This window comes from Bison bison, unplaced genomic scaffold (genome assembly GCF_000754665.1).
Source record: "Bison bison bison isolate TAMUID 2011002044 unplaced genomic scaffold, Bison_UMD1.0 scf7180017864259, whole genome shotgun sequence".
Classification (NCBI taxonomy): domain Eukaryota; kingdom Metazoa; phylum Chordata; class Mammalia; order Artiodactyla; family Bovidae; genus Bison; species Bison bison.
In genome coordinates this window covers 4,735,412-4,754,039 of record NW_011494831.1, presented here as the reverse complement: position 1 = coordinate 4,754,039, position 18,628 = coordinate 4,735,412, and the positions used below count along the sequence as shown (strand labels likewise).

General features: G+C 51.5%; 1 protein-coding gene across 1 annotated transcript in view; it reads right to left on the bottom strand.

Moving 5' to 3' along the window:
* The window catches only part of STARD9 (StAR-related lipid transfer (START) domain containing 9), a 122,063-nt gene that overhangs the window by 27,930 nt on the left and 75,505 nt on the right, over positions 1–18,628 (bottom strand). Inside the window, exons 16-24 of the mRNA XM_010848060.1 lie at positions 18,413–18,592; positions 14,751–14,802; positions 14,273–14,410; positions 13,490–13,572; positions 13,264–13,367; positions 7,970–8,163; positions 7,036–7,492; positions 4,787–5,046; positions 4–4,274 (exon numbers count right to left, since the gene is read on the bottom strand). Of these exons, the coding sequence (XP_010846362.1) occupies positions 4–4,274; positions 4,787–5,046; positions 7,036–7,492; positions 7,970–8,163; positions 13,264–13,367; positions 13,490–13,572; positions 14,273–14,410; positions 14,751–14,802; positions 18,413–18,592 (5,739 nt within the window). The remainder of the gene's footprint in view (positions 1–3; positions 4,275–4,786; positions 5,047–7,035; positions 7,493–7,969; positions 8,164–13,263; positions 13,368–13,489; positions 13,573–14,272; positions 14,411–14,750; positions 14,803–18,412; positions 18,593–18,628) is intronic.

Genomic DNA, 18,628 nt, shown 5'->3' with positions numbered 1-18,628 from the left:
CACGTCATAAAGCGGCTTCCCCTGAGTCTTTGCCTGTCCCGTCTCCTCCAAAACAGCCAAGCTTGTTGGTGGCTGAGCAGAGGGCTCCAGCTGAGGCACCACTGGTGGGGACATAGACGCTGAGAAAGCCCCACCAGCAGGACTGAGGTCCTCAGCCTCCTGCCTTACCTCTCTGCCTTGGTCGTCTCCTTCTTCCAAGGGGCTGCCAACCCTCCTCTCAAGCAGGCTAAAGGCCCCATTCAGGGCACCAGCTCTGTCTGGTCCTCTTGGTTCAGCTGCCTCGGCTCTGGAAGGAGAACCTACCCTGCTACCCAGGCCCATCGAGCTGCTTCTAAGGTCCCCTCCCTGGTCCTGGAGACCAGTGCTTGCTGACCCCTTGCCCTCTGCCCCCAGGGGAATGCTCCCTGGTGCACTGGATTGACCACGAGGTCCCATGGCCACGGATGTCACAGATACAGGCCAAGCAGAGTACGCCACAGTGGAGCCCTGTCTGTTGTCTCCCTTCAGGCTATGGTGTCTGGATGCTCCACTCTGGTCCTGCTGCCCCGCTCCAGCTACCAAGGGACTGGTGGGCATTTTCAGCATGGTAGGATCCAACACATAGTCAACAGAAAAAATGCCTAGAGTATTAGGTGCATAAAGATAGCTTCTTGGCAGCTTTGTTGAATTCAAGAGCAAGGTATGACTCAGGTCTTGGCAAGGAGCCATACAGGAGTCTGGCTGGCTTGGTGACAGGCCGGTCTTGTGGCTGAACAGTGTGTGCACACAACAGTGGCACAGGCCAGGGAGTCTCTGAGTCGACAAGACTGTGTTTTTCTCCTCTAGGCTCCCTCTTTGAGCAGCCATCTCTTCCACTCTGCCTTGAACTGCTGGCTCCTCTTGCTTAGAATGATGGATGCACTTGGCAGGATGGCTTTCTTGAACACCCTCCACAGTCTCCAGCTCCTCCAGACTTCCCAAGCTGCGGGGTTGACGTCTGAGGTGCACTGCATTCACAACCTTGCCCTCCTGAGAAGTCCCCTCGGGCCTGGGCTGCAATGGCAGAGCTCTGGCTGATGCTTTCATCCTCAGGTAAGCAGAGGCATTGGTGCATTCTCTGCAAACAGTGCACACCCCTAAATAACCACCAGAGTCCTTGGCAGGTGTGTCAAGCACAGCTGGGTAGGTGTGCCCTCTCACAAATCTGCTGCCAGGTCCCCGGGGATCAGTGCTACCATTCACCTCCACTTCCCCAGCTTCATCATCCCTACAGATAACACTGTCTGTCCATTTGGGAGAAGTCGGCTGATCCTTGAAGGGCGGGTGGCTTCCAAAGCTGCCTGTCCTCAGCACGCCCTCAGCCGTCTCCTGGTCCTGTTGGTACTGGAAGATGAACTCCTTGCTGACTCCTGGTGGGTGGGAAGCATGCAGCTGCTTACCCTGTTTGGATTCAATTTCTGAGATGCCATTCTCCAGCTGCATCACACTCCTAATTAGCCTAGCCATCTCATCAGCATTATTAACTCTTTCATCCCATGTCTTTCCAGGAGGTGGTTCTTTGGGATTTGCTTTAAGCGCTTTTCCAGGGACTTTGCATTCGCTGAGGCTTCTTTCCTGAGAGCATGTAACTGATTGGAATTGTTCATATGTGGACTCAGTCTGTGAAAGCCTAAACTCTTCTGAGCCGTCTTTGGAATGGGGTGCTTTTCCAAGAAGCCCAGTTCCATTCCTCCATTCCTCCTTATGGGCTGGACTCTCACCCAGGGCCACTGTCTCTGGGCTGCTTACCTCATGACGTACTGATCTAGACTTCAAAGGAAGAGCAGCATCCTGTGGCTTGTCCTTGTCGGGGGCTAAATAGATGGTTTTACAGGTGAAATCAGACTTAACCCTGGAAGGAAAGTGTCTCTTCGCGTCAAAGGCCTGGGCCTGTGTGAGGACTGCATTCCGCCCCTGCTCTTCTTCCTTGCCCGTCTCAGATTCACACGCAAGCAGAGGCTTCCCCGACCCAGAACTGTTTGAGGAGACACTGCAGTGGGACTGCACAGGAGCCTTTGCTCCCTGCTCGAGCGTTGCAAGACTGTGTTTATTTAAAATTCCAACTTGATTTTCAAATTCACATACTTTTATGCTGGTAGATGGGAAAAAATGTCCATTCTGAGTGACAAAAAAATAAACCGAATTATGGCTTCTTTCTTTAACCTTTCCAAGGCATTTCCCTTTTTCTCTGCAAACTTCCTTGGTGTTCAAATCAACTGGCCTCTCGGCTGCGACCTGCTGAGATGATACAATCTTGGAATTCTGGTTTTGTAATTGTCCTGGCAACTTATTCTCCACATACACATTTTGGAGGACCTGGTGTTCATGTCCAAAGCCCCAGGCTTCCCTGAGGGGTGGGGAGGGCACCCTTGCTTCTCTGCAAGCTGGAATTTCCAAGGCAGTTTCTGTCAGGGCATCTCGGCTTTTGGTTACATAGAATGTTTCCAAGGGAGGTGGCTGCAGGGAAGACGGAAGTGGATTCCAGGGAGCAGAGTGAAGGTAGAGCTCTGGGCCAGACGGAAAGGGGCAGGAAGGCCTGCTGTGTCTTCCGTCCGCTTCCACGGAGCTCTCCTGGGAGTCTGTCTTCTCTTCCTGCGGGGGGCGGTGGCTGTTCTGACCTAATCGCCTCACTGGGCCTGCTCTCTTCTTCCTCAAAGGAGCCCAGCCTTGGGGCCAATGGGGGTCTTTGGTGGCTATGGTGACAATATGGTGACAAGGGTTCTTCAGGATGAAACACTCATCAGAGGACGTCATGAGTCCAGGTTTCTTGCTGCTCTGAGAGGACTCCTCCAAGCTGCTCTTTCTGACTCCCTGTGCTGCCGTCATGGGATATACCATCTTGTTCTCTGCTGCAGAGACCTGTGCGTTTGTAGGTCCAGAAGTCAACGATTCTACATCTGCTGAGTAACTTCCACTATGACTTACCTCTTTCTCATTAGTTGTAAAGAAATCTGAAGTACCTTCTACCTTGACATTCAGACTGTCCTGTTCTTTCTCTGCTCTCAAACGCCTAATTTTGGACAGATGGGTTGGAACATTGTTGAAATCTGGGCTGCTAGATGCCCCAGGACCAACTGGCAATATAGCATCTCCTCCCCTGCCGGAAGCTTGAATCGGAGAACCAGAGTCTTCCTTAAGGGAGGTGGAAACTGGCCTGGGGGCTCCCGTGGCCTCCAAAACAGGATGAGACAGTTCAAGGAGGTACTTTTGCTGGAGGGCAGCCCAGTCTCTCTCACAGGCGCTGCCAATATAAGTAAATGAGCTGGCAGAGGCAGCCAACAAGCTGGACACACTAGAGTTGTATGTTTCAGAGACGCCTTGCTGGGCCGTCTCAGGGACCCCACTGGCTTGAAAGGTACCCTCAGCTCCTGGCTGAAGAAGGCTGCAAGGGTCCCAGAGGGACATAGACCCAGAAACAGGGTCTGTATACACACTTCTAATGCTGCAAGGCAGCTCAGTGCTGGCTGGGGGCAGTGTGGAGCTGAAAGGCAGGATGGTTTCTGTACCTGGTGACTTGAGTTCTTCTGTATTGAGCCAGTATCCAGGCCTTTCCCAACCACAGCACTGAACCTCCTGGGTGTCGGGACTTGGACATAAAGAATGTGGGGGGCTGCTGGGATTGATCTTGGAGTCACAGGAGAACCAGGAATCCATGGACACCAGAGGACTCCCTCTGGAGGGCTGTATGTCTTGGAGAATGGTGGCCGGTTCGGTGGGGCTTCCCTCCACCGCCACCTCAGGCTGCTCACAGGGCAGCTGCGGCTGGGGTTTCAGGTAAAATGAACTGCTCACTGGCAAGATGGCATCTAGCCTGGGGGCTCTTCTGTGACTGATGGGACCAAGCCTGCACACTGCCTCCTGGCCCCCTGCAGGCAGAATGGGGCTCTGCGGGTGCCAGAAAGTCTCCGTGGGCATCTCATCAGTTGAACCAAAGAAAGGCTTTCCTTGCCAATGGTCCCCTGGTTCTTCTTCAGCATCGATCAGGCTGTCGAGGGAAACACTCCTGTGAGCCAAGGTGAATGGTCGACTGCCTGAGGATGTGGTGAAGCCCCTCTCAGAGGCTCGTGCTCTGGCCTGGCTGTGGCCACAGCCGCTGGTGAGGTAACTGTGTCCTGGGCTGTTCCGTGGGTTTCCAGGCCCCTTCTCGGCCAGCGAGTCCTCAGATATTTGGCTGTCGTCACTTTCAGAGTTGTCTGGCTCTGGGAGGTCCTGCTCCTTCCCCTGGGGCTCCTCCAGCTCCAGCGGCGCTGGCAGGGCTTTGGCACAGACACAGGAGAGAGAACCTACTGAGTAACCGCTATCTGCGTCAGATACATCACCACCTTTTTCTCTTGCAAGAGCCACTATGGGGCTGGAGTCTGAGTGAGGCCATGGTGTCTGGGTCCCCCACTCTGTGCTGCCTCTTCAAAAGGCTGCCATGAGACAAGCAAGAGGACTTTTCAACCCTAGCTGCCAGAACCCTCTGCTGTCTTTTTGATGCCCCGCTTGGAGACGGTGGTATGAATCCTGCCCAGAAAGTCTTGGCTGCCTTTCCATGCCCAAATGTCTATTTGGATCCATGAAGATGTGAGGAACTGCAACTGGCTCCCTCAACAGCCTCGTGGGCCCAAGGTTCCCTTCTGTTCACCACCCTGCTCGTACGTGTCCTTAGCCCTCCTGGTCTAAGTGGAAGGGGTAAGGACCTTCAGCTTATCCCACGGCTTTCACTTGTGAGCTGACTGGCCCAGAGATACTAAACTCTGGGCCACCATCTGATGGGGCTGCTTACCCATTCTCTCCACTTCCTGGACACTGGCTGACTCTGAGCTCTCGGTGAGACACATGCCCAGGGGTGAGGCTCCCTTCCAGGCCAGGGCCTTCCTGGCTGTGCCAAACTGCCCCTCGCCTGAGGAACAGAGGGCATGCTGGATGAGATGCCCTATCCTTGGGGGGTAAGAAGCAGCCAGGGGCAGATACTCTTCTGATAATTGCTCAGTAGGGTCAGGCATAGGTGGTAACGTGGTGGAGCGATCCCGATTCACGAAAACGCTGTGGAGACAAGGAAAGCCATCTCAGAGGTCAGAGGTCCCTACTTCCTGCTGACAGAGGGACTATAAAGTCCCCCTTAGTTTGCTCTGAAAGAGATTTAAATCTAGGCCAGGGCTTCCTTGGTGGTTCAGTGGTAAAGAATCTGCCTGCCAATGTAGGAGACACAGGTTCAATCCCTGGTCCTGGACGATCCCACATGGTGCGGAGCAACTAAGCCCCTGAGCCACAACTACTGAGGGTGTGCTCTAGAGCCTGAGAGCCACAACTACTGAGCCCACATGCCACATCTACTAAAGCCTGTATGCCCTAGAGCCTGTGCTCCACAACAAGAGACGCCACCACGATAAGAAGCCCATGCACTGCAACCAGAAAGTAGCCCCTGCTTGCTGCAACTAGAGAAAAGCACATGCAACAATGAAGACCCAGCACAGTCAAAAATAAATAAATAAAATTATTAAAACTAGGTCCCTAAGGCCTTTTGGGCTTCCCTGATAGCTCAGTTGGTAAAGAATCGCCTGCAATGCAGGAGATCCCGGTTGGATACCTGAGTTGGGAAGATCCACCAGAGAAGGGAACGGCTACCCACTCCAGTATTCTGGCCTGGAGAATTCCATGGACTGTATAGTCCAGGATTGCAAAGAGTCGGATACAACTGACCAACTGTCACTTCATTTCATGGCCTTTAGGTCAGAAGAAAGTTCTACAGGTACATAAGGCAACTTCACACTAGAGCCCTGGCTCTTAAAGTAGCCCTGAGTACACTGTGTTCCTCATTTTCTTTACTTATAAAAAGGTTGAATGGAATCCGAATCGAATCACGTCTTTAGGGAAAACTTCCAACATGAGGAACTGAAGAATAACTTAAACAGCTTTACAAGGAGCCAAACAAACAAATCTATAAAGAAGCACATCGTATAGAACTGACCCACTTTAACAAATTAATGATATGAACAAATTATTAAAGCAAAAAAGGATGATTAAAAGAAACTTGAAGGATATAATAACCACTTGCAGTGTGTATATATCCTATTGGATCTTAATTTAACTATAAATATATATTTTGAGGCAACTAGAGAAATTTGAATATGGCCTAGGTTTTTTATTATACTGAGTAATTATTTTAATTTTGTTGGGTGTGATGACAATATGGTTACAAGGAAAGCCCTTATTTATCAGAACTGTATATATTTGCTGTAGGATTGAAATGACATGCTGTATAGGAGTTGTTCTAAAATACTTCATCAGCAAAATGAAGAAGGGTAGACAAAGCAAATCATGACACCTGCTGGGTGACAGGTGCATGATTCTTCCCACCTTGTGTGTTGGAAATGCTTCACACACTCTGAAGACTAAGACTGATCGGTGAGCAAACGTAACATTGACAGACATTAACTGCACCTAATATGTGCGAGGCCCCCTGCTAGGCCCAGAGCACATAAAGAGGTAGACACAGCCCTCTGTTCCAAGCAGTGTGGGAGACAGCATATCCTCGCTTGACTGAACATGAGGAGTGAAGGAGAAAAGAAAAAGGAGGATCCCAAACTGAACCAGGAGTCAGAGAGACAGTGCTCCGCGTGCTCAGTATGGTGGGGGTTAAGACACTGACTGGAGCTGCTGGTTGGGTGGGAGGGGAAGGGAGACTGGTGTGGGAACAGACTGAGGTTTGGGGCAGCATGAGATGGAGGGGCAGCACCTACACAAGGAGGCATATGTGGACAGCCACGGTCTGGAGCACGGGGAAGATGAGGCTGAGATTCTCCCTCAGGAGATGTCACCAAAGGAGCAAGAGCTGCCGCTCAAAGTGGGGCAGGAGCAGTCTTAGAAGAGTCCGACTATAGAGAAAGAAGAAGAGTGGTCGGAAGAAAGAGAAAGTGATGAGCAAGAGAAGAGCAAACACATCTTTCCGTTTCACAGCTGGAAGAAACTGAGGCCCTGGGAAGGGGCTGTAAACCTCAGCCGGTGCCTCCAGGCGGCCTCCCTGGGCTATACCTGCGCAGCTGGGCTGAGTGCCAGCCGCAGGGCCTTCGGAGGCGCGGACAACTGCAGCTTGTCAACCTGCTTCTACGATGAGGCCCTGGGACCAGGGCACCGGGGCAGAGGGCTGGGAAGGTGGTCCTCCGGGGGCGGTCATCCTGGAGCCAGCACAGGGCCCTGAGCTGCTCCGGTCCCCTGTGGACCTCCAGCAGCCTCTGCTTCTTGACGATCCTCTCCAGCTTGAATGAGGCTCTTTTCCGCCGGACGTTCCGCTCGTGTCTCCACAGGAACTGTGGGTGCACCACCTTGCTCTGGCTTCGGACCTGGGGGTACGGCTGAGTCTTGGGGTCTGTCTGGCACCACGAATCAGAAGGCACTGCAGCCTCAAGTTCTTTCTCTGCTGCGTGGTCTTGCTGCAGCTGCTGCCACGAGCTGGCCAGCCGGGTCTCTCCTCTGAGCAGCCACTGCTGGTCTGCAAACCAAAAACACCCCAAGAGAAGGTCAGCCCTCCCTCCCTCCCTGGACTCAGGCACCTCTGGCCACAGCTGCACCTGCGCAGAGTGAAGAGCTGGCCAGGTTGACAGGGTGGGATGAGGGCCACAGGGCCGTCTGGGGCAAGAGTGATGGCCCCCCCTGACCACACGGCAAGGGGATGTAGCCCCTGGCCTCAGCAGGGCAGTGGGCACACACACGGGCCAGCAGCAGAGCCTGGACAAATGTGTGCACACGAAGGAGCAGGCAGGAGAACCATCACCCCGATGAGGGGCCAAAAACAAGGCTGTTTCCTTATTCTTGCTTTCAGCCCCTTGTAAGAGCCTCTGGTCTCTAAAAGAGGGGAGAGAACCCCTAATACCATAGATTCCATCATATCACAAAGAAAACAAAGGAAAGAATACAGAAGGCGGGGGAGGGGGGCACAGAGAGATGGGAATGGCAAGCAAGCTCCTACCGTCTTCAACCCGCAGGCCGGTGTGCAGCTGTTCCAGCTCCGCTTCCTGTTTGGCTCTAATCTGTCCCACTAGGATCTGCTGCCTCACATCCCCCACGAGGTGCTGCTGCTGCTGCGGGATCTGGGTCCCGTAGGGTGTCTCTCCAGCCCTCAGTGGCCAGTGGTCCTTGTCACTCTGCTCTCCCAGCGCACTCCTGTCACAGGGGCCGGGTCGCCCGGGGGAAATGCAAACACAGCTCAGTACAAACCACAGTGACCTCAGCCCTCTCCCTTGGACAGGGCACAGAGGGCTCCGGACTCCTGACAGCTTGGGACACACCGGCACGGTGTCACAGGCAGCTGGTGATGTCACAGTGTGGGAGGAGAGAGCAGTCCTGAGACTAGCAGATTCCTAGGCTGTGGGCTCAGCAGAAACACAAGTTCATTTTGGTTAAGGAAAACAGCAAAGTAAAATGGTTGTTTTTTTTTTAAAAATTTTAGCTAAATAAAGAAACCCTGTCATTCAAAAAAAAGAAGAGAATAAAAAGGTGTCCACTGAAAATGTGGTATAATGAGAGTAGAGCATAAGTTCTGGGAACACGGTGGGAATGGAACTTCTCATCCACGTTCAGAGCCCACGACTGCACCTCTCGATCTAGTAGTGGGAGGAGAGGGAACTCAGACGTACACTGACCTCCACGTGCCCCAGGATCCCCAGGAGAGGGCTGGTCTCAGGGAGCGAGCCCTGCAAGAGGGTTCAAGACCTTTAGGCTCAACCTCAACTCTCAGAGACACCTGCTGATGTGTTTACTGGTGAAACTGTCCAGGATGTGTTTAGATGTAGTGGGGAGGCATTGGGAACATGTTGGGGATGTGAATGAAACATGATTTAGCCATGAGTTGATCATTTGTAGTACAGCTGAATTTTCCAATAATACAAAATTTTAAAAGGTTCTATTGGCTTGTACAAGGACTCAGATTCATTCGCCAGCACCTCTACCAAAAGAAGAAAAAAAAAATTCTAGACTCAGTCATGCTTTACTCTGCCACCAGGTTCCTGCAGGACTGTGGACGGGTGCCCAGAGCCTTCCTCTGAAGACTGACAGCTTCTCCCCTCATGGTAACCTCTCCCTTGGTCTCACATGCCTTCTATGCATGGGCCTCCCATGCTGTTTCTTCAGGGCCTCTCCATTCCTGTCATTCAGGTTTCTAAAAGAGCCAAATGCATGGCGCTCTGCTCTGGGGTCAGAGGGGAAGCATCCAGGAAGGTTCAGTGTTTGCTGGAAGCTGACACATAAGCTGGATCTAGCCATGCTTAGCCTACCCTCGGCCCTCATTCCAACCCCAGGAGCCCATGGCTCTCAGGCTTGGAAACTCACTCAGTGACTTGACACCAGAAGCAAATGGCAAACTGGCTGAGCAATGCACTCTGAGGAGTCCACTCCACTTAGGAGATTTACCACCTTGTAGAGAAGAATGAAAGCAGAGGTCCAAAAACTACAGCATGCGGGCCACATGGTCCACAGCCTGTTCTTGCAAATCCAGTTACTGGAACCCAGCCACACCTGAGGTCTATGTATTGTCTAGGGGGTTTCTGTGCCTTGTTGGCAGAGCTGAATAGCTGCAGCAAAGCGTAAAACACAATCCAGCCCTTCACAGAAAGTCTGCTGCTTTTGACTTAGAAGAAATTAAGATGTCTTAATGTAACCTGAGGAGGACAGTGAAGGATGGATGGGTGGGAGAGTGAATACAGGCACAGGGGCGTGGGTGGGAGCTGACACAGTGGCAGGATCCTCTGTAGAAAGGAGGCTGTGTGGGGCTCAAACTGCAGTGGGTCCAGGGACCTGCACCAGTGTGCTCTGGGGAAGACAGGTGCTGCTGCTGCGATCAAAAGGCCAAACACACACAGTGGAGTGTACAGAAAACATGTACGGCAGAGGCTTGCAAATGGAATAAAAAGCCAGCGAGCACCACACAAACAGAAAAAACAGTTGATGAAAAACATTTTACACATATAATTTGTATGTATCATACCTGCATCACAGCTCCAAACTGTGTCTGACCATGGACATGGATGAATTACAAACCTGAACCCATCACAAGGTCTTAAGACATACCCAACAAAGATCCAGACCATCAATTACAAGAGGCAGGGAGGAGACATTTATTCCGAATTCCCTGAGAATATTCAGTTTCCTTCCTGACTCTCAGATTTATTAGGTTGACCAAAAAGTTTATTTGGGCTTTTCGCAGGCTGTTATGGAAACCTGAACGAACTTTTTCTTCAACCCAGTACAATCAGCTTCTCCCTAGAAGACAGCTCCTTCACCTCCCCCGGGGAAAACTGCAGCTAGCCATCAGCTTCTGCAGACCCAACAGTGGCAGAAGGCATGCAAGGAGAGGCAGTCTGGAAGAATCCCCACAGATCCTGCATGTTCACCTGAAGAGTCACACACCATCAGACTAAAAACGGCTCCTGTGCTGAGCACGTTGTCAAGTTCCCAGAAAGCAAGTGAAAAAGAACATGCTGGCCTAATGCTCCACGCTGGGTAGATGACCAAGGACCAGTCTTCAGTTACCTGCAGTTGAGGACCTCTGTCCCTCTCAGATGGTGCCCTTCACCCTGGGGGACCCCAGCACCTCCAGCTACTGCCAGGACTCTATTGGGCCTTCTGGCTGCTCAGCTCTGGAGGCTTCTGCAGCAGAAATGCAGAGGCACCCACTTGCAGAGGAGGCAGTAACAGTGGCAGCAGCAACAGTGTCCCTGGGTTCTAGGCACTTAAGGCTAAGTTCCCCAAATTCCAAATGGGACAATGCTAAGAACACGGATGACAAAGAGCCTTCAAGGACAAACTGCTCTCAGGTCCAGATAACTGCCAACAGGCCGATCTCCCTTGCTCTGGAGTCAGTGCTAGCTTTGCAGGCTCCCAGCAGAGAAGTGCCCCACCAGAGAGAGGGGACGGAAAGGAAACCTGGGACACGAGGAGGCGTCGGAGCCTACATCACCCAAGAGCAAATAAGAGACCCTCATGGAGACACACGCCCAGATGGGGAGCCCCGCTGACAACGTGCTGGGCCCCTCATGCTCACGGTCTCTCCAGCCCGTCTAGCAGATCACAGGCTTGACCCCACCCCACCCACTGCTGCCAGGGGCTGGCGCATGCCTGCAGGTGATGGCAACTGGGTAGGACCACCCCAGCCCACAGGCTCCCAGGACTGGAGCTGAAGATCAGATGCAGCAAGGGGGAGAGGCCTGCTTCTCTAGTCACCCTCTGTCCTCTGAATGAAAGGGGTCATTCTTGGTGCTGCTGAAAGGTCACGTCCATGCCCATGGGGGTAGAGAGCTTGAGAAGACTTCAAAAAGACAGAAGACCAGTGTTTTTCTGGGGTGAATGTGTCTGCTAGGGTGAGATACGAGGACAGGAAAACAAAAGAGAGGCCACCTTCCAGGGCAGCAGGGCTGTGGGGTGTCGGGCACTGGGCAAAGCATTCCATGTGCACCCACTCCTTCAGCCTGTGTCACAAGGACCCCTGAGAGACAGATGGTAGCACCCTTACTTAGAGGTGAGAAAATGGGCTCAGAGACTTAGTAGCTTGCCTAAGATCACACAGCTTCCTGTTGTAGAGCCAGGAGGTAAGGCTACTTTACCCAATGCCAGTATCTCTTCAAGTATCTGTGGCTCTTTAAGTTGCAAAGCCAGGGCTTCCCTGGTGGGTCCATGGTAAAGAAGTCAATGCAGGAGATTTCTATCACTGATCTGGAAGATCCCAAATGACGCAGAGCAACTCAGCTCATGCACCACAACTACTGAGCCTGTGCTTTACAGCCTGGGAGCTGCAACTTCTAAGCCTGCGTTCTGCAGCTACTGAAGCCCACGTACCCTACAGCCCATGATCCCCAACAAGAGAAGCCACCGCAAGGAGAAGCCCAAGCACCTCAACTAGAGAGTAGCCCCCACTTACCACTAGAGAAAAGCCCATGTGGCAACGAAGACCCAGCACTGCCAAAATAAATAAATAAATAAGTATATATATAATTTTAATTAAAAAGTAAGTTGCAGAGCCATTTCCTGTAAACTTCTGGACTCGGGAGAAACACAGCCTCAGTGTATCTTCCCAACAGAACTTACCTATGATAAGGCCTCCTTTCATGACTTCACTACAAAAAGGGAGGTCATTCTGACAAAACAAGAGCCCTGGCTTCAGCCCTGAGCCCGCCTTGGTCTTGATGCTCTCTATTCTATGCCACTCCTCAGGGCCCCCAGTCGCCCTCCACTGGCCATCCTCCCTGAGGCCGGGATCTCTGTCCTCCAGGCCTCAGCAGCCCTCCCAGGAGCACCTGCCTGCTCTCGTGTTCCTGGGCTCAGAGCACTCCTGTCCTCACCCAACATCTGGCCATCAAGGTCCAACCCAAGACTCTCCTCAGCTTCCATCACCGCTCCTGGCCTGAGGAGAGAGCAGCAGGAGCCCGGGGGCTGTCAGAACCCTCCCAGGCACCCTGAGTTCATGGTGTGGGACAACTACCCTGCACCAGGGCCTCACAGACACCAGGTTCCCTGCTGACATTTGCTATAGGAAGTCCCCCAGGTGTGAGACACTGGTGGCTTTCAGAATGGAAGGATACCACTGTTCCCAGTATCCAACCCACAAGGCATCTCGATCTGGGAGGGAGCTCCTACGCAGAAGTGGACAAAGGACGACTTTGTGAAGAAGAAAAGCAGTTGCTACGAATCACATAGAAAACTGACTCCATACTCCACAGTCTCAAGGCAGGCAAAGCAGGTAGATTAGGGCAGGAGCCCAAGATATTTCATGTTGTTCCTAGAGTTCCTGAACCCTTGGTTACGAGGAAAAGAGGCTTCTCAATCCTACAATAACTTAAAAAACTCAGAGGAAGCTGGTCCTGGAAGTTAACTGACACACATGTGAGCTCACACACAGGCAGGCCAGAATTCAGTGGGATCCATGGGAGGCAGGTCTGAAAGCAGCAACAGACATCCATAGTCACATCACATGTAAATCTTGCGGACAGAGAAGGTGGCCACAGGAAACATCAAGTGATATTAGTACATACCTCTCTCAGTGATGAAGGAAGTGTGATATCCAAGGGGAAGTGAATGAGGACCATGAACACTTCCCTGCCACCCACTGGCTGAGCGGCTAGCTCACCATCCTCAGACCACCCACCCAAGGTGGTTCAGGCCAGGCTTCATTCCCAACTTGGCTGCTACACTCAATTCTTCCCTGCTCCATGTTGTAATGAATTAAAAGCGAAACCAATAGGCTCCACAGCAGAACGAGCAACTCTCTCTCACCTTTCCTTCCAAAGCAAAGGGCAGAGACACATCTGGGAGGCGGTGACATCTCCACCCAAGTCCAGCCACTCCAGAGAGCTACTGCTGCCAACAGCCTCTCCGACCTGTGGACAAGGAAGGAAGCCTCATCGCCCCTGTCCCAACAGATACAGACACAGCTCAGCTCCCCCGCCAGACAGGCGAAGCAGGGAGGTCAACAGCTACGTGGAGAACACCATGTGCTCACCTGCCTCCTCTGCCGAAGGACGGCGGCCTCTGCGGGGTGGTTGAACCGGAACTTCTGTGCTTTCCCCAGGGTTATGACTGCTCCTGTGGCATAGACACCAAACTAAATTCAAGCCACAGCTCGTGTTCTGAGTACAGTAATGTGCAGGGCACTGTTCTGGGGGACAAAGTCCTACCCTCAGTAAGGAGATCACTTAGCTGAGTCAATAAGATCTGCACTCCCTGGATATCGTACAGCATATGCATTGAACTAATGAGACAAACAGGAGAAGCTCTGGTATTCCAGGGGAAAGCAAGTGGAGCTTCAGGTGGAGCACTCAGGGAATGCTTCATGGAAGAAGGGGTACCCAAGTTCACCCACAAAGAACACAGAATCTAAATAGATTAATAGTAGTAGTAATAATGGCATTAATCATCATAATGAGTATTTTCTGAGTGAAAGAACACTGTTACACAGATTAGCTCATTCAATCCTCACAATGATTCTATTATTATCCCCATTTTCTAAATGAGGAAATTGAGGCTCAGAGACCTTCCCAAGGATGTACAGCTAACAAACACAGGTACTAATTTCAGAGAGTCATTCTCTACTCTGGGGCCCTGTACTTGGAATTTCTCTATTTACAGGAAAAGGAGCGTATTAGGAAATCTTCAGATCCCTGGGTGCAGAGGCTGGTGGTTCCATTCTTAAAGCCTGCTTCACTGAGCCCTCTGGATCTGGCTCCTGAGAACAGAGCTGGTTCACCACTCATGCCAGCATAAACTGGGCTGTGGGTAGTCCTACCTTGGGTGAGACGGCAGGAGGAGGTGACCTCTCGGCCGTTGACTGTGCAGCGGGCCCCGCGGGCAGGACGTAGGATGACGACCCCACAGGCGCTGGTGATAGTGCAGTGGTCTCTCTCGATCCACTGACCCTGCAGGACTACAGATGACGGAGGCGGTGGGGGTGGGGGGTCACTCAGGTGGAGGCATAGCCCAGGAAACATCTCCACCATCCTTTTGATGAGATCAGAATCCACTTCTGGAAGATCTCACACCATGACAGAAGAGGAAGAGCCACCACCTGAAATCACCCTGACCCAGATGGCCCCACAGTGTGCGTCTCCTCATCTCATGTCCAAAACCCACAGCCTGGCAGCAAAAGAGGAGCAGCCCTTCAGGACTCCAAGATTCCTTCCTCTCAGAACCCTCAGCTTCCTCGGAAGAAACCTGTCAGGCATGAACACCTACACAGAGCATCAGACCCATATGCTGTCACTCACCAATGTCCTGTTCCTGCTCTGAGTCAATCCTTCCTATTTTTGTTGTCCCCTCCTAAATGGAAAAACAAAGCCATTTTAAGGAGAATAAAAAGGGATGCAGCCCTGCCCCAAAGGAGAGTCCACCTGTTTGAGCACCATCACTGTCTCCCCATGCCCTCCCTAGCCTCCTTTCCACACCACTTCTCAGCTTTGGTCTAGGCTGCTCTGACTGCTCTGCCCACTCACTATGCAGCCCAGGATGCCCCTGGGAAGGTGTGGGCAAAACAATGCAGGACAGAGCAAAAAGCATTGAGCTTTTTGCAAAGTGAATCCCAGGGACAGGGGAGCCTGGTGGGCTGCCGTCTATGGGGTTGCACAGTCAGACATGACTAAAGCGACTTAGCAGCAGCGGCAGCAGCTAGCACTGGCCAGCTCCTTTCTGTTCTGTAGCCTCGAGTTAGGCAGTCAGAGCTTCTCTAGTCTGAGGAAGTGGGCACATGAGTACGGCTTTCTCCCAGGTACTAAGGTTAGTGTGGCCCAAGTTTGGTCCAAGTCAGTCTCAAAGAGACATGCTTTCTATGACGACGTATGGAAGCACAGGATTTTTACCTTCTTGATCCGCAGATGAAGTTTAACAGACACCAGATTCTAAGAAGAATAAAGCACAAAAAGGAGGAAAACACATCTAGAATCAAAAAAGACTGAAAGAGAGTATAAGAGAGGAGGTGGAAACTGGAGTTAGTATCAGTGAATCACTGGGTTAGTAGAAACTGTAACAAAGCAGTTTAAGAGCACACAGCTCTGTTTGAGGAAGGCAGTGACGTGGCAACAGAGATGCAAGTCTAGAGCTGAGTCTAGAGCTGTATTTATCATTTACTAACTATCCCCTATGTACAGGGCACCGTGCCGAGTGCTTTACAGACATCTCTCATTTAGTACTTTAACACCCAGAATGTAGTATTATGATCCTCTGCATAGAGGAGGAATCTGAAGCTGATAGGAAATAAGCTGCCCTGGGGGCCCACATACTACACAGGACAACTCTGGCTAGAATTCATTTCTCTCCTGGTCCTGTGCCCATGCTATTCCAACCTCACCAAACCACCTGCCTGGTGACTGATGCTTTTTAAGTGACTAGAAAGTTCCATGCTAGGCTTCACTGTCAGCAGCCAGAAGGGAGGGCCCTGCCGCTCTCCCAAAATCACTTGTGAAGAAAGACTCCTGGAAGTAATAAATGAGGATCTGGCTCTCTCCCAAAACCCAGAACCCAGGCTTTCCTGCTTAGCCACTGAGGATCACATGAGCCAATGGATACCGGTCTCCAGACTCCACCAGCCAGAATGGAGGGAGAGGGGTCAAGACTGCTCTCGAGGGGTCAGGGTCAGCCCCAGTGATGAGGCCTCATCACTGGGCACATTCCTCCGAAAGGGATCAAGGCCACAACACATCCCAGCCTCTGGATCTGCAGAGCAGAAACCACCCAAAACGTGCTGGCATCTCATTTAACGTGGGCTGAGCCAGCGCCTGCTGCTCCTCTGCTGCTTTATGCCTCTTACTTGGGAGGAACAACAACACAAAAGCAGTTATGAGGGTGAAGTCCAGGATATCAATAACCTGTGCTCCTCCCACCCTTTTGCTGCTCACTCCCCACCCAAGCTGCCTCCCGAGGTGACTCAGGCAAACAGCTCCCAGGCCATTGTTAGGGACTAGGTCTGGGTCTGGAACCAAGTTAGCAAATAAAAACAGAGAATCTAGAATGAATACTGTTATACTACTACCCAACCCAGGATGTAAACAAATGAAAAGGGGGAAATGGGTAAAAACCCATAGAAATGCCAGGATTAGAAGTAGACTGAGAGACTTCCCTGGTGATCCAGTGGTTATAAATCCACCTTCCAATGCAGGGGATGTGAGTTCGATCCATGGTCTTGGAACAAAGATCCCACATGCCTCAGGGCAACTAAGCCTGCATGTTGCAACTAGAGAAGCCCACGCACTGCAACCTAGATGAGCCTCCCCACCAAAAGTAGACTGGGACCTCATGCCTAGGTTCATTATCAGTGTGTGAGGGAGTGAGTGAGTCTCAGTGCACTGACTCCGCAAGGATGCCAGTGACCCAGGATCATCATCTGCCCTTCATCCTTCAACCCTCTGCTGCTACCCTAACTCTGTCACATGATGTCTACCTTCATCTGTTCACTCCACATCCAGTCAACATATCACATCAGTTCTACTCAAATACTAAGCGTTTTATTCCATCTGGTCTCTCCTGACCTCCAATCTTTCCCTATGGCTCTGACTAATGGAACGATCGATTGCCTTTGGTGTTTAGATTTGTTATTAAAGTCACAGCCGTTTCTGCCTGGAGCGTTTTCACTGAGATGATTTATGCTGTGTCAAAAAACAAGCTACTTTAACTTTCTGTCTGGGAGGCTCAGTCTCCGACAACTTCCCTGAGGGCTCAACCTCAGAACACAGACTTGCTAATAAGTGCATGAATCTTATTGAGGTCTCCCCACCACAGACACTGCAGCAACAGCAACCTAATTTCTCCAGGGATGAAGGCAGCATCACATATCCCCATAACTCTGCTCCTTTTAAATGTCGGTTTAACATGCTGGGGACAATTATGAAAATGCAGATTGGATTTCCAATGAGCATAGGGCTCCTGGCCACATACAATATGTTTCCCTGGTGGCTCAGATGGTAAAGAATCTGCCTGCAATGCAGGAGATGCAGGTTTGCTCCCTGGGTTGGGAAGATCCCCTGGAGAAGGGAATGGCTTCCTATTCCAGCATTCTTGCCTGGAGAATCCCATGGACAGAGAAGCCTGGTGGGCTACAGTCCATGGGGTTGCAAAGAGTCGGACACAACTGAGTGACTAACACTTTTACTTCAATGTATGTTTAGCCCATCCACGGGGACTGTCCTTCTACAATAGGACAAACACTTTTGATGAGGACAGGATATAAGACTCTACCTACCATGTGTCACTAACTCTCAAAATGCTTCATTTAGAAGTAAGGTGGCCTCCAGGTGACAAAGAACGACGGGAGCCAGGTCTTTGCAGAAGGGCTTCACGTCACTCTATTTTCTCTGGGTGCTTGCATGTCGCACCCTGGTCACCCTTAGCCCACCAGCTCTCCAGAGTTCTGCATGCTTTTAATAAACTTCCTAAATCAACTTCCTCTCTTCTTTCCCAGGCAAACCTAGTAATGGAGAAGGGGGGTTGACTGAAGTGGGTAAGTACTAGAAGGGAACCGTTTCTTATCCTTTGATCCCTTTAGCCCCTGAAAGCCGTCTGTGAGCTGCTTGTATCTGCAGGGAGCGCTCAAGAGTGCTGGTGGAATTATGAGGTTGGGATTTCACCTCCAGGAGTGCACTCCTGTGCTTTAGGAAGCCAGAAAAAGAATATAAGCGCATCTTTCTTATTTTTAATGAGGAAACTGAGGCACAGAAAGCAAAAACAAGAGTGACAGTAGTAGCAGCTGAAAAACAAATTCTGATTTCTAGTTCTGATTTCTAGTCTTCTGCTCTATTCATACAAAAATGAAACAGGTCACAGTTGGTGGGCAGGCCTGGCTTCCTGAGGGCAGCTCCGCCGCCTCGGCTGCCACTGGCCTTTCCCTCCTGCACCTCTGGGGCCTGCAGCTCAGGGAGGGGGGGTGCACCCGCCTGCTCACCTTGAGGTGATAGAGCACGACACCTGTGCTGAGCACGTCGTCCTCCAAGGCCATCAGGTGTGGCAGGCTGGAGTCAATGACCAGCCCAGCCTGCCTCTTGTTGATGTCCACTCTGTAATGTTCCACGAGAGCCTGCCACTCATTCCACTTCTGGGCCCAGTCTTTAGACAGCTGGTCTGTCTGTGGAGACAGAGGGGTGGTCTTGGACACTCAGCA